The following is a 17,852-nucleotide window of genomic DNA, read 5'->3' as shown; positions in this document are numbered from 1 at the left end:
CTGTCATCAGCCCCTCAAACCTGCCGCTGCTTCATCAAGTAAGTCCATGTCACAGTCCAAGTCCCTTGTTGTCACTTCCATAGTCTTCACAGCATCTTCACCAGGAGGAGGTTCCATCTCGAGATACTACTTCCTTTGCTCATCCATAAGAAGCAACTCCTCATCCGTTAAGAGTTTTATTGTGAGATTGCAGCAATTCAGTCACAGCTTCAGGCTCCACTTCTAATTCTACTCCTCTTGCTGTTTCCATCACATCTGCAGTTACTTCCTCCACTGAAGTCTTGAACCCCTCGAAGTCATCCATGAGGGCTGGAATCAACATCTTCCAAACTCCTGTTCGTGTTGGTATTGTGACCTCTTCCCGTGAATCAGGAATGTTCTTTTTTTTTTTATTGAGTTATTGATAGGTTACAATCTTGTGAAATTTCAATTGTACATTAATGTTTGTCAGTCATGTTGTAGGTGCACCACTTCACCCTTTGTGCCCACCCCCCACCCCACCTTTCCCCTGGTATCCACTAAACTGTTCTTAGTCCATAATTTTAAATTCCTCATATGAGTGGAGTCATACACAGATTATCTTTCTCTCGCTGGCTTATTTCACTTAACATAATTCTCTTAAGGTCCATCCATGTTATTGCAAATGGAGTGATTTTGTTCTTTTTTGCAGCTGAGTAGTATTCCATTGTATATATATACCACATCTTCTTTATCCATTCGTCTGTTGCTGGACACTTAGGCTGCTTCCACGTCTTGGCTATTGTAAACAGTGCTGCAATAAACATGGGGGTGCACAGGACTTTTGGGAGTGCTGACTTCAAGCTCTTTGGATAAATACCCAGTAGTGGGATGGCTGGATCATATGGTAGTTCTATTTTTAGTTTTTTGAGGAATCTCCATACTGTTTTCCATAGTGGCTGCACCAGTTTGCATTCCCACCAGCAGTGTATGAGGGTTCCTTTTTCTCCGCAACCTCTCCAAAATTTGCTGCTATTAGTTTTAGATATTTTTGTCATTCTAACGGGTGTAAGGTGATATCTTAGTGTAGTTTTGATTTGCATTTCCCTGATGATCAGCGATGATGAGCATCTTTTCATGTGCCTATTGGCCATCAGTATATCTTCTTTGGAGAAATGTCTGTTCATGTCTCCAGCCCATTTTTTGATTGGGTTGTTTGATGTTTTGTTGTTGAGTTGTGAGAGTTCTTTATATATTATGGATATTAAGCCTTTGTCAGATATATGACTTGCAAATATTTTTTCCCAGTTAGTGGGTTGTTTTTTTGTTTCAATCCTGTTTTCATTTGCCTTGAAGCAGCTCTTTAATCTGAATCAGGAATGTTCTTAATGGCATCCAGAATGGTGGCTCCTTTCCAGGTTTTCAGTTTACTTTGCCCAGATCCATCAGAGGAATTGCTATCTATGTAATCTACAGGCTTACTAAACGTATTTTTTCAATAAAAAGACTTGAAAGTCGAAATTACTCCTGGATCCATGGGCTGCAGAGTGGACATTGTGTTAGCAGGCAGGAAAACAACATTAATCTCACTGTACACCTCCATCAGAGCTCTTGGGCGACCAGGAACATTGTCAGTGAGCAGTAATATTTTGAAAGAAATCTTTTTTTCTGAGCAGGTCTCAACAGTGGGCTTAAAACATTCAGTAAACCATGTTGTAAACAGATGTGCTGTCATCCAGGCTTTGCTGTTCCATTTAGAGCACAGAAAGAGTAGATTTAGCATGATTCTTAAGGGCCCTAGGGTTTTTGGAATGGTAAACGAGCATTGGCTTCACCTTCAAGTCACCAGCTACATGAGCCTCTAACAAGAGAGTCAGCCTGTCCTTTGAAGCTTTGAAGCCAGGCACTGACTTCTCCTCTCTAGCTATGAAAGTCCAGGCTTCCAACCGAAGGCTCTTTCGTCTACACTGAAAATCTGTTGTTTAGTAATAGCCAGCTTCATTAAATTATCTTATCTGGATCTTCTCCATCAGCACTTGCTGCTTCCCCTTGCACTTTTATGTCATGGAGGGATGGCTTCTCTCCTTAAACTTCATCAATCAACCCCTGCCAGCTTCAAGCTTTTCTTTTGCAGCTTCCTCGCCTCTCTCAGCCTTCACGGAATTGAAGAGAGTTAGGGCCTTGCTCTGGATTAGGCTTTGGCTTAAGGGAACGTCGTGGTTGGTTTGATCTTCTATCCAGACCACTAAAACTTCCTCCATATCAGCAATAAGGCTGTTTCTCTTTCTCGTCATTCGTGTGTTCACTTTTAATTTCCTCCAACAATTTTTCTTTTGCATTCACAACTTGGTTGTTTGGCACAAGAAGCTAGCTTTCAGCCTATCTCGGTTTTCCACATGCCTTCCTCACTGAGCTCAATCATTTCTAGCTTTCGATTTAAAGTAAGAGACACACGACTCTCCCTTTTACTTGAACACTTAAAGGCCATTGTAAGGTTATTAACTGGACTAATTTAATATTGCCGTGTCTCAGGGAATAGGGGGACCCAAGGAGAAGGACAGAGACAGGGGAACGGTAGGTTCACGGAGCAGTCAGAACACACACAACATTTATCGATTAAGTTCGCCGTCTTTCATGGGTGCAGATTATGGCACCCCAAAACAACTACAACAGTAACATCAAAGATCACTGATCACCATAACAAATATAATATCAATGAAAAAGTTTGAAATATAGTGAGAATTACAAAAATGTGACACAGAGACACAAGATGAGCAAATGCTGTAGGGGAAATGGTGCCAACAGAGTTACTCGATGCAGCGTTGCCACAAACCCTTCAAATTGTAAAAAACGCAGTATCTGCAAAGCGCAATAAAACATAGTATTCTTGTATTCCCGTGAGCCCTTCCTGGGGAATCTACTAGAACATGAGCCTCAGACAATCAAAATAACTAGAAAGACACCAACATATGGACTGATGGTGAGCACAAAGCACCTTCCTTCTAGTTCCTTTCAGAAGTGAGGCTGAGGGTAGGAGGGAGATGAAGGTACACGATGGCCATATGATCTGACGGTGCAGCTCTAGTGCAATCATAATAACGGCGGGAGAATGGAGGTAGTACATGTAAAAACATTGTAAACAGTTTTCAATCATCGCGACTGAAGAACGAGTGCTGTTATTCTGAGGGTGTCATCTGTGTGTAAAATGGGATGCGACAAATACATAATTAGGGGACACTTGGAATCCATCAACCCCTGTGTCCTTGAGCACCAGAATCCTGGGTGGAGAAGGAAATCCAGGGCAGAGATGTGATCCAGAAAATACTAAATAAAACACTGCAGTCCTCAGTTTAAATTGGAACTATCCAGATGAATTCATAAGGTATTTTGTCCTTAAAAACAGAGATACATGGTATGTGTATATATACACTCACACATACATACATGTGTGTCCACCTATACTTCCTAGCTCCACCCACTGGAGACCCAGGACAATGACCGACCCAGCAAGAGGGAGCATCCCAGTGCCCGCACCATGGGTCTTGAGATACCATCTCTCATCAAAAGAAACCAGGGTTTCTTGGAGACGTGGCTGATTCCAGGTCTGAGGCAGGAAAAGCACGGATGAGTGTGGAACATGCTGACTCCCCATCAGCCACCACTGGGCCACGTCAAAAGGACACAGGAGCCAACGAGGATCCCACTTGCCAAAGGTGGGATATTTGAGCCTCAACAAGGACCAGAATCTCAATAGGTTGAAATTCATCAAATATATTTAAATCCGTGAGTCCGTAAAGATATTAAGCATTCTTTTGAAAGCTAATTCATCACCTTCTCAGGATACAAGAGAACCAAATCATTACCTTGGGAACTAAGTAAACAAAACAGGAAAATCCAGCATGCAACCCACCTTTTCTGTATGAACTGTACCAGGCAGCCAAGTTGTAGACAAGGGAAAGCGTCTCTTTCTAACATGCCAGCTAATAAATGAAATGAACAGATACAGTTAAAAGACCTCTATTCTGCGATCCCCGGTGAAGCAGTGGGTCTAGGCACTGAGCTTCAGTGGCTGCTAACAGCCCCAAAGAAAACCCGCTGTGAGGTGAGGTGCTCCTGATGAAAGAACAAGCACCTGGAGCCTTGCCAAAGGGCGAGGACCTGAGTGTAACCAAGTCCCTGGGTCCAGGTGCCAGCTTGCAGCACACAGACGGACACGCGGGGCTGCACCAGCCGTGTGTGAAGACAGGTCAGAGTCAGGCCCTTCAACAGTGAGGCTGTGAGGCCAGGAAGGGCAGGCAGAAGGGTGTACACCACCAGATCGAGACACAGCAGGCTTAAACGTGAGCAAGATTACAGTGTCTACACCACAGCTACCCTTGAGAAATAAACCATAAAAAACATGAGGAGGCATTATCATAAAAGTCAGGATAGTGGTTATTTTTGGAGGAGGAAGACTGTATTTGGTGAGGTGCAGGAGGGGCTTCTGGGGTGGTCAGCAAACGTGTAGTTTTGATATGAGTGGTGATTATTAGGGTGTTCCAATAATTCCCTATACTATGTATTTACTTCCTGTATCTGATTTTACTTTACAATAACAAGATAAAAACTAAAAATTTCCTGTGTGCTCACGTTAGGTACCGCTCCAAATTCTTTGCACATATTAATGCACTCCATTCTCCCAACAACTGTGAAAGATGATTCTCATCTGTTTTACAGATAAGAAGAATGAAATACAGAGATTAAGTTATAACAAACATATGAAAAGATGCTCAGTCTCGCTAGTAACCAAAGAAATACAGATTCAGTCGAGATACCATTTTCCCAGCTTTCAATGGGCGCAAATCTGCAGTCAGATAATGTTACTGAGGGCAAGTGTGGGGAAGAGTAGGGACTAGGGACCCTACGCCAACAAGACCAGAAAACGTGCACAACCCTCCATGCTGGCTACACACTAGGGAAATTCTCATCAGGTACAAAAGAAGACAGGAACTAGGAATTTCACAGCACACTGAAATAAGTAAAAATTGGGAAACATCAGAAAGGAACAGATTAAGTAAAATGTGGCATATTCATCTGAGGGGAGATACAGAAATTAAAACAAACAACTAGTCCTATAAATATCAGTCTGTCTCCCACAAACGTGCTTAGTGAGAACTGCAAGTTGCAGAATGAACTTACTGAGAGAACAAAGCACAGACAAGTACTACTTATGGACACACATATGCCTGTAAAGAACACACATACGAGAGAGACACACACCAAAGTGTGACAACGACAGCCTCTCAGAATGGGGAGGGGACTGTGGCAAAGTGGGGGTCAAATGCTGCTTCAACATTGCCTACTTTATTTTTACAACCCCCCAGCAAATGCAAGACAATAACTTAGTCCCAGGATGGCAAGGTGGGTGTTTGTGGGACTCGGCAGAGAGGCCTAACGCCGACACAGGAAGCAGCACTGGAAAGGACAGTGGTCAGGGGCTGTCTCAGAGCCAGACTGCCAAGTGGCCCAGCTTCGTCCTCTGAACCAAGCTGGTGGGGCTGCACACACGTTCATACCACAACACTCTAGGAACAGTGCCTGGCGCAGAGCAAGCAGCACCCGGAGGTGCCAGCTCTCATCATCGCACAGGGACATGGACATGCCCTCCAGAGGGACTAGTGGCACAAAGGATGGGTGACCCCCTTCCTTGAGGTGTTTGCTGGTGACACGGGAGTCTGCTCCGCAAACTTAGGGAGCGCCCTTACGATTCCGTGCAGTGCTCTGCACGTGTGCTGTTCTTTAGTGAGACCCAGGAAGAAAGAAGGAAAAAAGGGGCATGTGACAAATAAGTCTATAAAGAACTAAGATGAGCAAAGAACTAGAGCGGCACCCTGGACTATAAGCTAAAGAAGAAAACCATCTACTAGGAATTTCAGCAAACACCCCTTCCAAAGATAAAGTACGAAGAAGCAAAAGTCAAGTCACGCCCTGAGAGAAAGGAGACGTCGTCATAACCACGTGGGAATGTGAGCTGAACGAGGTACTGCTGCCACACCTGTTAGGTGCAACGACGACCCGGAGGTTAACTTTCTTAGAACGTCCTTATCAGTTACATTAGGGGAACGTCCTGAAGTCTCTGTAGATGGAAAGCCAGTAACTTCCCAGGATTTGCTTTAAGACAGGCCCAGGGACACGCAGGGCAGGGAGAGCCGACGGAAGGGGCCGGGAAAGGCGGACCGCGGGCGTCCGCGCCCTGCAGCTCCACGGCGAGTCCGCGACGAGCCGGGCCCCTTCTCCCCACCGGCGCGCTTGCGCACTCCTGCTTTACCCGAGACCCCGGAGACCCTCGGGCCAGGCCCGCGGCCCGCGGCGCCTACCTGCAGCTCTCCTGGAAGCGGCAGCGGCCCTCCAGGAAGAACGGGCAGGGCTTGAGCGCGCGGTGCGTGGGGTAGAGGTAGAGCACGCGCACGCCCGCCGCGCCGCCCGCCGCCGCCTCGGCGCCCACCACCATGGCGCCGTGGTACTCCAGCGCGCCCCACGGGCTGCGGTAGGGCGCGCTCACCGTGCGCCCGCTCAGCGCGGCGCCGGCCTCCCCGCCGGCCTCGGGCCCCGGCGCGCCGGCCTCGGGCGCGGCCTCGCGCTCGGGCTCGGCCTCCGGCCCCTCCGCGGCCTCGGCGGCGGCCTCCGGGAAGGCCGAGCGCTCGGCCTCGTCCTGCGCCGCGCGCTCGCCGTCCAGCGCGGCCAGCAGCTTGCTCTGCCTGACGGACGCCAGGCTGGCCTCCGTGAGCGCGATCAGCTCGCGGAGGTCCCGCTGCAGCCGGCGCAGGTCGGCCAGCTCGGAGGCGTCCAGGCCGGCGCGCAGGGCCCGCTCCACCTGCCGCAGCTGCGCGCCGTGGGCCTGCAGGGCGGCCTGCAGGCTGTCCTCGTCCATCCCGAGGGCGCCCGGCCCTGGGGGGCGGCCCGGGTCGTCGCGGGGGGCGCCCGGGTGCTCGTGGGGGCGGTTGCCCGGGGGCTCGCGGCGGGGTCGCCTGGGTCCTCGGGAAGCGGCCCGGATGCTGGGGTCGGCCCGGGAGCCGGCGCTGCGGGGAGAGAAGCCGGTGAGCCGGCGGGAGCCTGTGCCGGCGGGCGCGGGGCCCTCAGGACCCCCTCAGGGCCGCCCGCGGAGCCGGGAGCAGCTCGCGGTCCCGCCGCCGGGTCGAGAAGACAGGCGGGGAGCGGCGCTCAGCTCCAGGCGGAAGAGCCGCCGCCGGCTCCATCGGGCCTCGGCGTCGCCGCCGGCCGGGCCCCCTCGGCGCCGCGCCCCCGCCTCCGCGCCCCGCCGGGCCATAGAGAGCCCGCCGCCTCACCGGCTAGAGCGGCCTGGCGCCCCGCTTCCGCCCTCACGGCCGACCCGCGCTTCCTCCCGAGCGCGGCCGCCACCGGAAGTGCCTGGCGCGGGGGCCGCCGGGACGGCTCCGCCCCTTTCCGGACTCCTGGGCCCGCGACCCGTCGGGCGCAGCGCGGGGTCAGCGGGTCAGCGCGGGTCCGCGGGGTCAGGCTCGGCGGCCCGCGGGCGCAGGTAGGCGGCTTGGGTCTCCGCCTCCCGGGCGGGCCCGAGGCCTCGGCGAGGACCGGCGGACGGGGCTCCGCCGTCGCGGCGGCCGGCCCGCGGGCCCCGGAGACCGGTGTCCGGGCGGGGCGGGAGGCCCCGCACACGTACGCCGCTCCCGGAGGCGGGCGTCCGGGGTTTTCGCCGTGTTTCCCGGGCGGGCAGGGGCGGCTGTTCCTCGCGGGCCGGGGTGGGAGGGGCGCGGTTACCCGGCCGGGGAGCGCCTCGGGGGCCCGGGCGGGCAGCGGAGGGAGGCTCGGCGGTGACTGGGAAGGAGGAGGAGAGATCTGGTCTGTGTTCTGGGGGCAGAACGCCCCTGAGCGAGGACGCCAGGGAGACGCCCGGAGGGATGGGGAGAGTTGCGGGGAAGAGGGTCGGGCGGCGCGGGGAGTCGGGAGTGCCCCAGGCCAGCTCTGGGCAGCCGCGGGCTGGGCCGCGGGCGCCGTCCACCACTGTGGGCAGCTGGCGGGAGGGGGCGCCGTCGGATCGTTGTGACCGGTCTCTCGCGGTGCCCAGGGCAGGATGTACACGCTGCTGTCGGGCCTGTACAAGTACATGTTTCAGAAGGACGAGTACTGCATCCTCATCCTGGGTCTGGACAATGCCGGGAAGACGGTGCGTTCTTGTGCCCACATCCCCTGGTCCTTTTGATTTTATTCCTTCACTTGCACATCCACTGCCCAGACAGGATCCAAACCCCATTTAAGGCCGCGGGACAGTTGGCACCCGCTGCTTTAAACGCAAGACACTGTTCTGTTTTGCTGTGTTTTAGAAGAATGGGTCCAAGGGGGGATATTTGGGAAACAGACTTGGAAACTTCTCCAGCCCCTATCTGACACCTCTCTTTCCTTCTCCCTAGACCTTCCTGGAGCAGTCAAAAACCCGGTTTAACAAGAACTATAAGGGCATGAGTCTATCCAAAATCACCACCACCGTGGGTCTAAACAGTAAGGGGGTCCTTTAGGGCTGTGGGTTTGGGGGGCAGACCCCTGAGGATGCTGTGATGTTCTCAGGCCAGCAGGCAGGCAGCAGAGCCCTGTGTGTGAGGCCTCTGCTCCAGCTCCGTGGGCCGGTCCTGGAGGAGCACCAGAGTGGCCTACTCTCCCTGGAGGGCTGGGAGATGGTGTGTCATGGATCAAGGCCACAGCCTCGCCCGTTTTCTTCTCCCCCCAGTTGGCACTGTCGATGTGGGAAAGTCTCGCCTCCTGTTCTGGGACTTAGGGGGGCAGGAGGAGCTGCAGTCTCTGTGGGACAAGGTAATACGGATGCCGTGCACTGCCTGCCCCTCGGGCCATCTCTCCCCAGGTGGCACCCCTGGGCCTCTTCCTCTCTCTCCTCCGGAAGCCTCAGCATCATTGTCCTTCCCTCCTGTCAGCAGCTCCCTTCACCCACTTTGTTCCTGAGCTGTCCGCTCCCCTAGTCCTTTGCCAGTTCCCGCGTTGCTCCCCCGACAGTGAGGACACACTTGGTTCCTTTTAGCTTAGAGACTGTGTTGCTAAACATGGCCAAGAAACAGATGTGGGGAAGGTGCCAAACCTGTGGTGCTCAGCTCCACCACCCGGGCCTGTGTCCCCTGCTTAGGACCTGTTCCCCATGGTGGCCCCTTCCCCGTCGGGGAGGATGTCTTCAAAGCCCACAGTAACTGTCTCATCTTTCGCCGTAGGTTTGGGGCATTTCTCAGACCCTACTGTGGTGCTCCTGCCCCGACACCCCAAGGCTGGAGTCTGTATCCAGCTCAGCCTGCGCCCAGCACTGGGGTCCAGTGGTGAGCAGGGCAGACCTAGCTCCTTCCCTGGGCAGCCCCCTCTGGTGGATTGGCAGGGTGGGTTGGTCCAGCCCAGTGCTGGGCGCAGGTATACCTGCCCTGACGCTTGCCGGTAGCCCATGTGTTTAGAACTGAGTGCCCAGGCCCTGATTTCTGGTGTGACTCCAGTAGCAGGTACCTAGTGACCTTTTTCTAGTCCCCTCAAAGCATCTTCTCCTGCTCTCTTTTCTAACCAGGAGAGTAGCTTATGTTCTGTGGTCAAAAGATCACTGATAGGCTCTCTGTGGCTGTTTAAGTTGGACTAAGGCAGTCCAAATCCCAGACCCATGTGGGGAGTGAAACAGATCCTGATGTTCTGTCACAGGCCAGGGTCTCAGGAGCAGAGGCTGAGACAGAGGTTGGGGTGCGTATTGGTGACCAGCACCTGGGAAGGGAGCCGAGAGGATGCAGGACCAGGCAGGGCTCCCATGCTGGGGCCGGAGGGACTGTGGAGAGGAGAATTGCTCATGGCTGCCCCCTGTCAGGCCATGCTGGCCAGGACTCCCTGCTGCCTGGCAGCTCACCATGGTGGGCTGCCCTAGGCAACTGTGATCTGCTAAGGTGGCCCTTTGTGGATCAAAGTGGGTCCTGCAGGAGCCAACTAGAGGCTGACGACTGGGCACACAGCCTGCCACTGGGCAGCCAGGCCGCAGCAAGGGACAGGTTCCTGTGCAGTCACCGCCCACCGTGCTCTGCTCACCTCCATGCCCTGCGTTGGGGAGTGGATCCTCCAAGACCAGGGCCTTCTCCTGAGGGGAAGCTGGAAGAAGGAGAGAGGGACAAACTGTAGGCCTGCTTTGCAGCTGGTTGTGGCCACCTTCACTGCCACTCCTGCCCGTGCTGTGGCCTCGTCATGAGGGTCTGAGCCCCTGCCTGCTGAGCCCTCCTCTGGTGGACTCCTGGGTTCCTCACATGCTCCCTGGCCTGCCAGGGAGTGGGTGCCCTACCTCCTGCCAGGGAGGGGTCTCTGCTGAGCCCTGGACACTAGTTGCCCAATGTGCTCAGGAGGCAGCCAGGGGTCGTGACTCAGGGGGTCTCCTGCTGAGTGGCTGCCTTGGTGCTGACCACACCCCCAGCCCTGCAGAGCCCAGGCCTGGGGATGGACAGCAGAGTCCCCTGTGGGTCCCCGGGGGGTAGGAAGTAGAGTTCTTAACTCCCTCTCCAGGTCCTCAGTGCTGCGTCCTAGTCCCTGGTCCCCATGCAGTCCAGCACTGCAGCACTCTCTTGGGCCAGCTGAGTCATTTTGTCCCTGGTGGATGTCTGGTGGACCTTTACTCTTGTGTCCACTGCCTCACGTCTGCCTCACACCTTCATCTAGACTGTGTGGTGGTGTCCATGGGTCTGTATGCCGGCCAGCCTTGGGCCACGTCCACCCACATGCGGGACTAGTTGGACCACCTGGCAGTCTGTCACAGGGAGGACTTCTGGCTCCTGTTCCTCCAGGCCACACACTTCAGCGTGTGCCCACCCAGAAGCCAAGGTTCCAAGCTTGAGCCCTTCTCACTTTCTGCTGGTTGTGTAGGATCCCCCCCATGTGACCACATGTGACGCAGCCGTCAGGCTTGGGAGCATGGCAGGTGCTGTAGGGTCAGGGCAGCCTGCTGTGCCCTGGTCCTGCTCACACTTAGCCCCAGTCGTGCTGCTCTTGTCACTGCCACCACTGCTGGGCTGTCACCGTACATCTGCCAGGTATGGTGGTGGCTCCAGCACCCATCTGCCAGGGCCCAGTTCCACACCAGGAGTGAAGTCCTCTGCCAGTGTCTGGGGCCCCAGTGGCTGCCTGGTGATTCTCTCACTGGGTTTGCTGCAAACCCCACACAGTAGCCCTTCCTGTTTTGGAGACCTCCACTGTAGGGCCTGCCAGCTCCCTTGTTTCAGCCCCAAGACAGCCAGACTGCTCCTTGGAGCCCCTGCAGAATGCCTGCAACTCTCCGTCACCCAGCACATAGGCCAGAGAAGTTCCTGTGTGTGGGGCTGGTGGTTTGCAGAACACTGGAGGCCCCTTGTTGGGTTCCTTCTCTGTGGCAATGCAGATAGAAAAGTTTGTCTTGTGCTGGGGTGGGGGTGCCCTGCTCATTGCACCCCAAGAATTGTCCAGGGCTACCAGGCTTGCCCCTCCCCAGTTGTCTCCCACCCTTGGGAACACGTGCATCACCAGGGCCCTGAGCTTGCTGACCACTGGCTCGTCCTGCCCAGTCAGCAGAATGGCCTTGCTGTAGCAGTCAGTGTGGTGGTCTGTCAAATGTGCAGTTGTTCTGGATCCCTGGGCTCTCTGATGGACAAGCAGGAGAGCTGGGGCCAAGTGGCCAAGATGCTGCTGTCTGCTCCCCGAGAATGCGGGTGCTCCTGACGTTCTCTTCTGATCAGGATAGGGGGTTGACTCGCCAGGTCTGTGGCTGCATCCGTTCCGCCCTGTGCCCAGGGCGTCCCTCCCTCAGATGTCCCCGCTTTGTGCATCTGTCTTCCCAGAGGTCCTATGTTCCATTCGCACCCGCATAACTGGCCCCAGGCCCCAGTCTCTGGTGATTAAATGTTGCAGGGGCTCTTGTGACAGACACCATTGGTGTCAGCAAGCCCAGGGCTGACCACCCTGCTGGCACCAGTCTGGCCTATAGAGCTGCAAGCTCGGTAGTGCCGGTTCCGTCTTTGCCCTGCCATCCTGTGTAGGGGCCAGAGCTGCTTCTAACGTGGTGTTGGCCTCACCTGTCAGGCTTACTGTCTGAGCCAGCACAAGGACCCACCAGAGCACTCTCTCCACCTCCAGGTCTTCAGAGGGACCGGCTTGGTCTGGTCTTGTCCAGTCCCCAAGCCTTATCTTCCCCTTTTGGCCACCAGGAGGCTGCGGTCATGGGCGGTTCTCGGGAGCAGACACTGAAGTGGGGTTTGAGATGCAGCACTGGGAGGTGTGGGGGAGGGGGCCACTCCCTGCCCAAGCTCAGAAGCCCTTCCTGAAGGGGTAGGGGGCACATCTCCACTCCACCCTACCTCCCCGCCCCCGGAAGGGTCTTCTAGTCGGGGCTGCCCTGGGGCAGCCGAGGGCCCATGGCTCAGCACCCCATTTCTGCCCCTCTTCAGTACTACGCAGAGTGCCATGGTGTCATCTATGTCATCGACTCCACTGACGAGGAGAGACTCTCGGAGTCCAAGCAAGCATTCGGTGGGTGTGGCCTGGCCAGGGCTGGGAGGGGGCTGGGGGAAATGGCCGGGTCCAGTCTGCACATCTCGTGTGTCTGGAGCTGGCCTTGTGGGGAGGCTGGGCCCACACCAGGTCAGAAGGGCCCTGGCCCAGAGAAAGCATCCCCGCCTGAGAGGTTGGCAGGGACGTGGGGACACCAGGGCAGAGGAAGGGTGCTCACTGCCACCTCTCCGCCGCCAGAGAAGATGGTCACGAGTGAGGCCCTGGACGGTGTGCCCATCCTGGTGCTGGCCAACAAGCAGGACATTGAGGTGAGCCCTTTGGTGTGAGCTCCCCACTGCCAGGGGGCAGGGGTGCCTGTTCCAGAGGAGGGCCATTGGCTTCCTCGGACACCCAAGCTGGGCCTTCCCAGGGTGCACAGAGCCCCTCCCCCAGGCCTCTGCCGCCACGTTGGGTGCCTTCTCTCCACTGGAGGGTGGCTGAGCCTGTCCCTTTGCAGCCGGCAGCCTCGTGATGGGGAGACTCAGGTGATAGTCTGGAGAGAAACGACAGGGACCCCAAGGTGGGAGTTAGCACAGCCCTTGATCTGTGTGCTGCTCTTGGGGTTGGCACCTCCCAGGACCAGGGGCAGCAGTGGAGGGGCACAGACAGGCCATTGGTCAGCTGCACCTGTCCACCCAGGTGTGGGGTGGCTTGGTGACTGCATGGACTGTCTGCGTGGTGGGGGTGCTGTATAGGCAGTGCCCCTTTTCTGGAGCACATGTCATGACCACCAGCGATCCTGAGGGCCAGGGTGCGTCCTAGATCACGTGTGGTCTGTTCGGCTCTCTCTTCCCTGCCACCTGCTCCCATGTCCCTGTCAGGCCACTCACCAGACAGGACCCCTCCTGGGAAGAGAAGCCCCCAGGGGGCCACCACTGCTTCATACCCTGTCCTCAGCCCCCCGCCACGAGCTCATGTCCAACCCAGGCCAGCTCTAGAGACTGCCCTGGAGCCGGGAATATGGCCTCAGAGGGACAGGGCACTGCTCCTCACGGCCTCGCCTCCCCACAGACTTGTCTCTCGATCCCTGACATCAAGACAGCATTCAGCGACTGCACCTCCAAGATCGGCAGGCGCGACTGCCTGACCCAGGCCTGCTCGGCCCTCACGGGGTGAGTAGGGCCCCATCTGGTGGGCCGGGGGCACGGCCGGCCCTGCCTCATGCCCACTGTCTCCACAGCAAAGGGGTGCGCGAAGGCATCGAGTGGATGGTGAAGTGCGTTGTGCGGAATGTGCACCGGCCACCACGACAGAGGGATATCACGTAGGCGCACAGCTCGTCCCCGGGCACAAGAGGAGCGCTCCTGCTGGCACCAGCCGTCCAATCCTGGGGGCTGGGTTTGCTTTGCCTTTTGGTTTTTCCATTTGCTTTGTTTTTTCTCTAAGACAAACTTTTCTCTGTGTCTGGAAAAGCGTAGGCATCTGGAGGCTTCTGCTGAGGGGATTTGGGGCCCCAGGGCCACCGGGCACCACACGAGCCCTATTTGACCCCCAGTGGGGCCTGTGGCCACATCAGACCTAGTTCCCCACCCCTGAGGCTCCGGTTGGGGCCTTGGGGGTGAGGCCTTGGCGTGAGCAGGCTAACTCTCCCTCTGGAGCTTGCATGTCTGCCCGGGGCACAGCCTCAGGGGAGCTGGTTGGAAGTAGGGCTTTCCAGAGCTGTGGGACCCTCCGGAGCTCCAGGAGCTCTGCATGGTGCACCCATGGAGGACACTGGGGCCACGGCTGCCCTCAGCCTCTGCCTCCTGTGATCTTGGAGGTGGGCTGGGGGCTGGTGTCACCTGGAGGGAGACCTTGTCCACGTCCCCGAAGGCCAGCAGGGCCTTGGGTTCTGATGCAGTCTTGAGACGGGGCAGGGAAAGTATGTGTGGGAGGCCATGTGCCCCGCCTCAACCCCACATGGCGTCATTTTGATCCTCAGCAAGAAGGGAAAAGCCAGGAGGCTGTGTTGGGTGTGGGTGTCCCCTCTTAAGCACACACACCTGCCACCAACATGGGACAACCATGGTTGCCCACTCCGGTTGCACGGGTGTATTGAGAAGGTGAGCTAGCTCCCCAAGGAGCTGAATTGGTGGTGTGCTGGGCCTGCATTCCCAGCTGGGGTGAGGAGTGGAGTCTCCCTCAGGTCTGGGGACAAGATGTCTAGAAATCCCTTTCCAGGCCTGTGCGGGGGAGTGGAGACCCCCCCACACACACATACACACGGCCCCTGTGGGAGCAGGCAACATCCAGTGGGCCAGGCTGTGGGCAGGAGGCTGTCTGGCTGGTGCTGGCTGGGGTAAGCATGCAAAATAAAGGTGGTCCGAGTAGCTCCTGGCCATCGTTGCTCTGGGTGTGGACTCCCAGCTGTCTGGGCACTGCCTTCCTGCTTCCATGGCAACAGCCAGAGACCTGGTGGCTTCGTGTTGGAGGGTCAGGTCCCTCCAGCCTGCCCTCCCTCCCCAGTGGGGGCCTGCGAGGAGTTGCTGGGAAAGGGATGAGTCAGGGTGGGGGTGGGGACCCAGCTGCAGGTGAGGTGACTCACCGGCTGTGAGGCCCTTCCCTTCCCCTTTTGGGGGTCAGGCAGGGGGCTCCAGAGCCTGAGGGGAGGGCTGGGAGTCCCCCAGGCTGTTCTGGAGCAGTCAAGCCTTCATCTGAGCCTGCCCAGGAGCAGAAAAGCCTTGTTTCCCAGAAAGCATGGGACGCACAGGCCTTGGAGGAAGTCTGGCTGGTGTCCTTCTGGGAAATCCCCACCGGTTGGGAGCGGGTTGGGATCGGTTGGGAGTGGGTGGAACTTGAAGGAAGGGCAGAGTAAGAGGGATGGGGTTTCCTGGCCACCCAGGGCACACAGTCTGGCACTGGCCGGTCCAAGCTGGGTCCTGTGCCAGGGAGTCTCTGGACTTCTTGATGTGCCCCTTCTGGGCACTGTCTGCCACAATGACCCTCCCTGGCCAGCCCTGACCCTCCACGCTGTCCTGACCCTTGAATGACTTGAGGGGTCACAGAGTGAGCCTCAGGGACCCCTGCCGCACCCCACAGCTGGAAGGGGCACACCTGCCACCTGGCCATCATCAACAATGCTTCCCCCATCAAGGGTCTGTTCTGGTGGGGGATGGGGGGTTGGGCAGCCCAAGGGCTTGAGGAGCACTGGGGCGGCCCGTTGGGTGTCTTCCCCACCAGGCGTCCCCACTGTGCTCCCAGCAGACAGAGCGCTCAGTTTGACACACAGCTTTATAAAAAATAAACTCTTAGCACAACAGGAGCCTGGTCAGAAGCCTCCTTTGGCAAGGCTGGGGGCAGTGCCCACGGAGGGCATGGCCGGGGAGTAGAATAAATAAGGGGGTGCTCAGTGAGCCAGGAGGAACCGCTCTCGGATGGTGCGCTCCAGCCCAGGCAGCCTGGCCTCGCGCAGTGCCTGCAGCAGCCTTGCCAACAGCGGCTCAGTCCGCGCCTCACGGAGCTCCGTGAGCTGCTGCCACAGCTTCAGCTGCAAGGCCATTCGGCCCTCCCTGGGTGTCAGACTCTGTCCCCCGGGGCCCATCAGGGCCTGCTGCAGCCGCAGGAGCCTCTTGAAGGAGATGTCCTGGAAGACCACAAAATCGATGACGGCGCGCTCGCACTCCTCAGTTCCTGCAGGAGGGTCGGGGTCGGGGGCTCAGTCAGGCCCAGCAGCAGGTCGTCAGCCCGCAGACCCTGATGTCCCTGATGGGGACATTGGGAGGGTGCAGGACAAAGGGGAAATCCCTGAGCTAAGAAACGGGTGAGACCGCTGAGAGTCTAGTGGGAGGGGGAAGTGGGGCTGCAAGATGGGGGGGACTGGGAGGGGCCGTGGCCAAGGATGAGAAGCCTCACTAAGGGTCTGCCACTTCACTGCTGTGTGACCTCAAACAAGCTGCTTAAACTCTCTGGGCCTCCGTTTCCCTACGTCCGAGGGTGGGGTGGGGATAGCATCACCTGCCAGCACTAAAATGCACCCCTACCACCCCAGGGCTCTGTGGTGGGGGGGGGCCTCCAGTGCCCCTTGACCTCACAAGGCTTCTGGAGGCCCTTCCCAGGGGCCAGCTAAATGCCTCATGTTCCAGGGCTGGACTCAGCTCTGAGAGCTGAGCGGCAGGGGCACAGGCTGACTCCATGGACCCCCGGGTCACCTGGTCCTCCAGACTCCAGCTCCCCGAGCGGGAAGGCGGTGCAGCTGGTGCACAGCGCGTCATGGGAGGGGGAGCCCGGAACGTTGACCGCCAGGCCCAGGGCCGTGCAGTTGCGGTGTGGCTGGCACTGCTCGGAGCTCGAGCTGCTGGCCGAGAAGGTGCCCGGCGCACACGGCTGGCACTGCGTGTTTCGGCTGGCAGTGCCTGGGGACGAGAGGTGGGGACGGAGTCAAGTGGAGCTGGGGTGTCTTCCTCGCCGGGCTGAAGTGCCCACGCCACCCCCCCGGGCCCCGCACCCACCGGGGGCCGCCACGCCGGCGCCGGGCGGGCAGGGCGCGTGCTCCAGGCAGAAGCCGGCGTGCGCGAAGAAGCCGGGGCGGCAGCGGCAGGCGCGGTTGTGGGTGGCCCCGCACGGCCGCGCCTCCTCCTCGCGCTCCCCGCAGATGACGTTGCAGTAGCGGCAGCGCTCCAGGTAGTTCCAGAACTGCGTGTAGTGGCGCGGCGGGCACGCGCCGCACGTCGTGGGGCTGTCCCGGCCGCACGGCCGCTGCACGAAGGTGCCCGGGGGGCACTGGCTGCACACCAGCCACTCCCGCGTCTCCGCGTCCCGCCAAGGGTACGTGGGCGCGCCCGCTGCCGCCCCGCGCACGGCCAGCGCCAGCAGCAGCGCGGCCAGCGCCGCCGGCGGGGTCAGCAGCGGCCGCTCGGGCGCCCACATGGTCCTCTCCCAGCTGGAGTGGCGGCTGCGGCCTCCGGGTGCCCTGGAGCGGGGACAGCCTCGGCCAGTCCTACCTGCAGCCACCCGCGCTCCGGCTCCGCTGCGGTGCCGCGTCTATATGGGCCGGCCTCGCCACGCCCCTGTGGGAGGGGTCGGCGACCTCGGGGGCGATGCTTTGATATAGTTGTCGGCAGCGTCACAGCTCTGGGGCCCCTCCTTCCTCGGGCAGCACTCCCCGAGCGCCTACCCAGCCCCGCGAGCCCAGTGCAGGGCCAGCCTTCCCGACACTAGGAGTATAGCTCGTGACCCAACGCCCCTGGCATCCAGGGTGGAAGGGGGGTCCAGCTTCTGCTCATCTGTGTCACAGAGGCTGAGCCGAGCTGGGACGAAGCATTCAGGGCGCCCTCACAAGGGACAGGGTGAGAGGGGGACCCTTGCAGACACCCCATCCTTCCTTCAGGGAACCTTCAAATCCCACCAAGCCCAGCAGCGCAAACAGC

The 17,852-nt window shown here is 58.0% G+C and overlaps 3 protein-coding genes across 13 annotated transcripts in view; 1 reads left to right on the top strand and 2 right to left on the bottom strand.

Moving 5' to 3' along the window:
• ZGPAT (zinc finger CCCH-type and G-patch domain containing) overlaps positions 1-6,868 on the bottom strand; it is a 19,804-nt gene extending 12,936 nt beyond the window's left edge. Inside the window, exon 1 of the mRNA XM_070588689.1 lies at positions 6,315-6,868. Within this exon, the coding sequence (XP_070444790.1) occupies positions 6,315-6,868 (554 nt within the window). The remainder of the gene's footprint in view (positions 1-6,314) is intronic.
• ARFRP1 (ARF related protein 1) lies at positions 5,975-15,745 on the top strand. Of its 11 annotated transcripts, none has more exons than XR_011530906.1 (8): positions 5,975-6,376; positions 8,047-8,140; positions 8,385-8,472; positions 8,699-8,781; positions 12,405-12,486; positions 12,711-12,776; positions 13,519-13,619; positions 13,688-15,745. XR_011530906.1 is itself a non-coding variant. In XM_070588685.1 (8 exons), exons 2-8 carry the CDS (start codon positions 8,048-8,050, stop codon positions 13,773-13,775), a joined length of 606 nt encoding a protein of 201 aa, XP_070444786.1. In that variant the 5' UTR covers positions 5,975-6,376; position 8,047; the 3' UTR covers positions 13,776-15,745. The 11 variants fall into 11 exon arrangements, 6 of the variants coding, with proteins under 6 accessions (XP_070444786.1, XP_070444784.1, XP_070444782.1 ...); XM_070588685.1 differs by having other exon boundaries at positions 12,706-12,776; XM_070588683.1 differs by lacking the exon at positions 5,975-6,376 and adding an exon at positions 6,990-7,495 and having other exon boundaries at positions 12,706-12,776.
• On the bottom strand, positions 15,700-17,852 carry TNFRSF6B (TNF receptor superfamily member 6b). The gene is made up of 3 exons (XM_008537307.2): positions 16,935-17,852; positions 16,635-16,838; positions 15,700-16,116 (listed from the first exon to the last, which is right to left on the bottom strand). The coding sequence occupies exons 1-3, from the start codon at positions 17,350-17,352 to the stop codon at positions 15,833-15,835; spliced, it is 906 nt and encodes a 301-aa protein (XP_008535529.2). The 5' UTR covers positions 17,353-17,852; the 3' UTR covers positions 15,700-15,832.

The sequence above is a fragment of the Equus przewalskii genome, chromosome 21 (genome assembly GCF_037783145.1).
Source record: "Equus przewalskii isolate Varuska chromosome 21, EquPr2, whole genome shotgun sequence".
Classification (NCBI taxonomy): domain Eukaryota; kingdom Metazoa; phylum Chordata; class Mammalia; order Perissodactyla; family Equidae; genus Equus; species Equus przewalskii.
The sequence above is the reverse complement of the archived record's forward strand: the minus strand, read 5'-3'. Positions and strand labels throughout refer to the sequence as shown.

Excerpts from the sequence above, each read along its gene's own strand:
- ARFRP1 (XM_070588683.1), top strand. The coding sequence starts at position 6,990 with ATGCTGGGGTCGGCCCGGGAGCCGGCGCTGCGGGGAGAGAAGCCGGTG. Across the intron at positions 7,496-8,046 it reads TCGGCGGCCCGCGGGCGCAG|GATGTACACGCTGCTGTCGG; the intron begins GTAGGCGGCTTG and ends TGCCCAGGGCAG. Across the intron at positions 8,141-8,384 it reads TGGACAATGCCGGGAAGACG|ACCTTCCTGGAGCAGTCAAA; the intron begins GTGCGTTCTTGT and ends CCTTCTCCCTAG.
- TNFRSF6B (XM_008537307.2), bottom strand. The coding sequence starts at position 17,352 with ATGTGGGCGCCCGAGCGGCCGCTGCTGACCCCGCCGGCGGCGCTGGCC. Across the intron at positions 16,839-16,934 it reads CGCCGGCGTGGCGGCCCCCG|GCACTGCCAGCCGAAACACG; the intron begins GTGGGTGCGGGG and ends TCTCGTCCCCAG. Across the intron at positions 16,117-16,634 it reads GCTGGAGTCTGGAGGACCAG|GAACTGAGGAGTGCGAGCGC; the intron begins GTGACCCGGGGG and ends ACCCTCCTGCAG.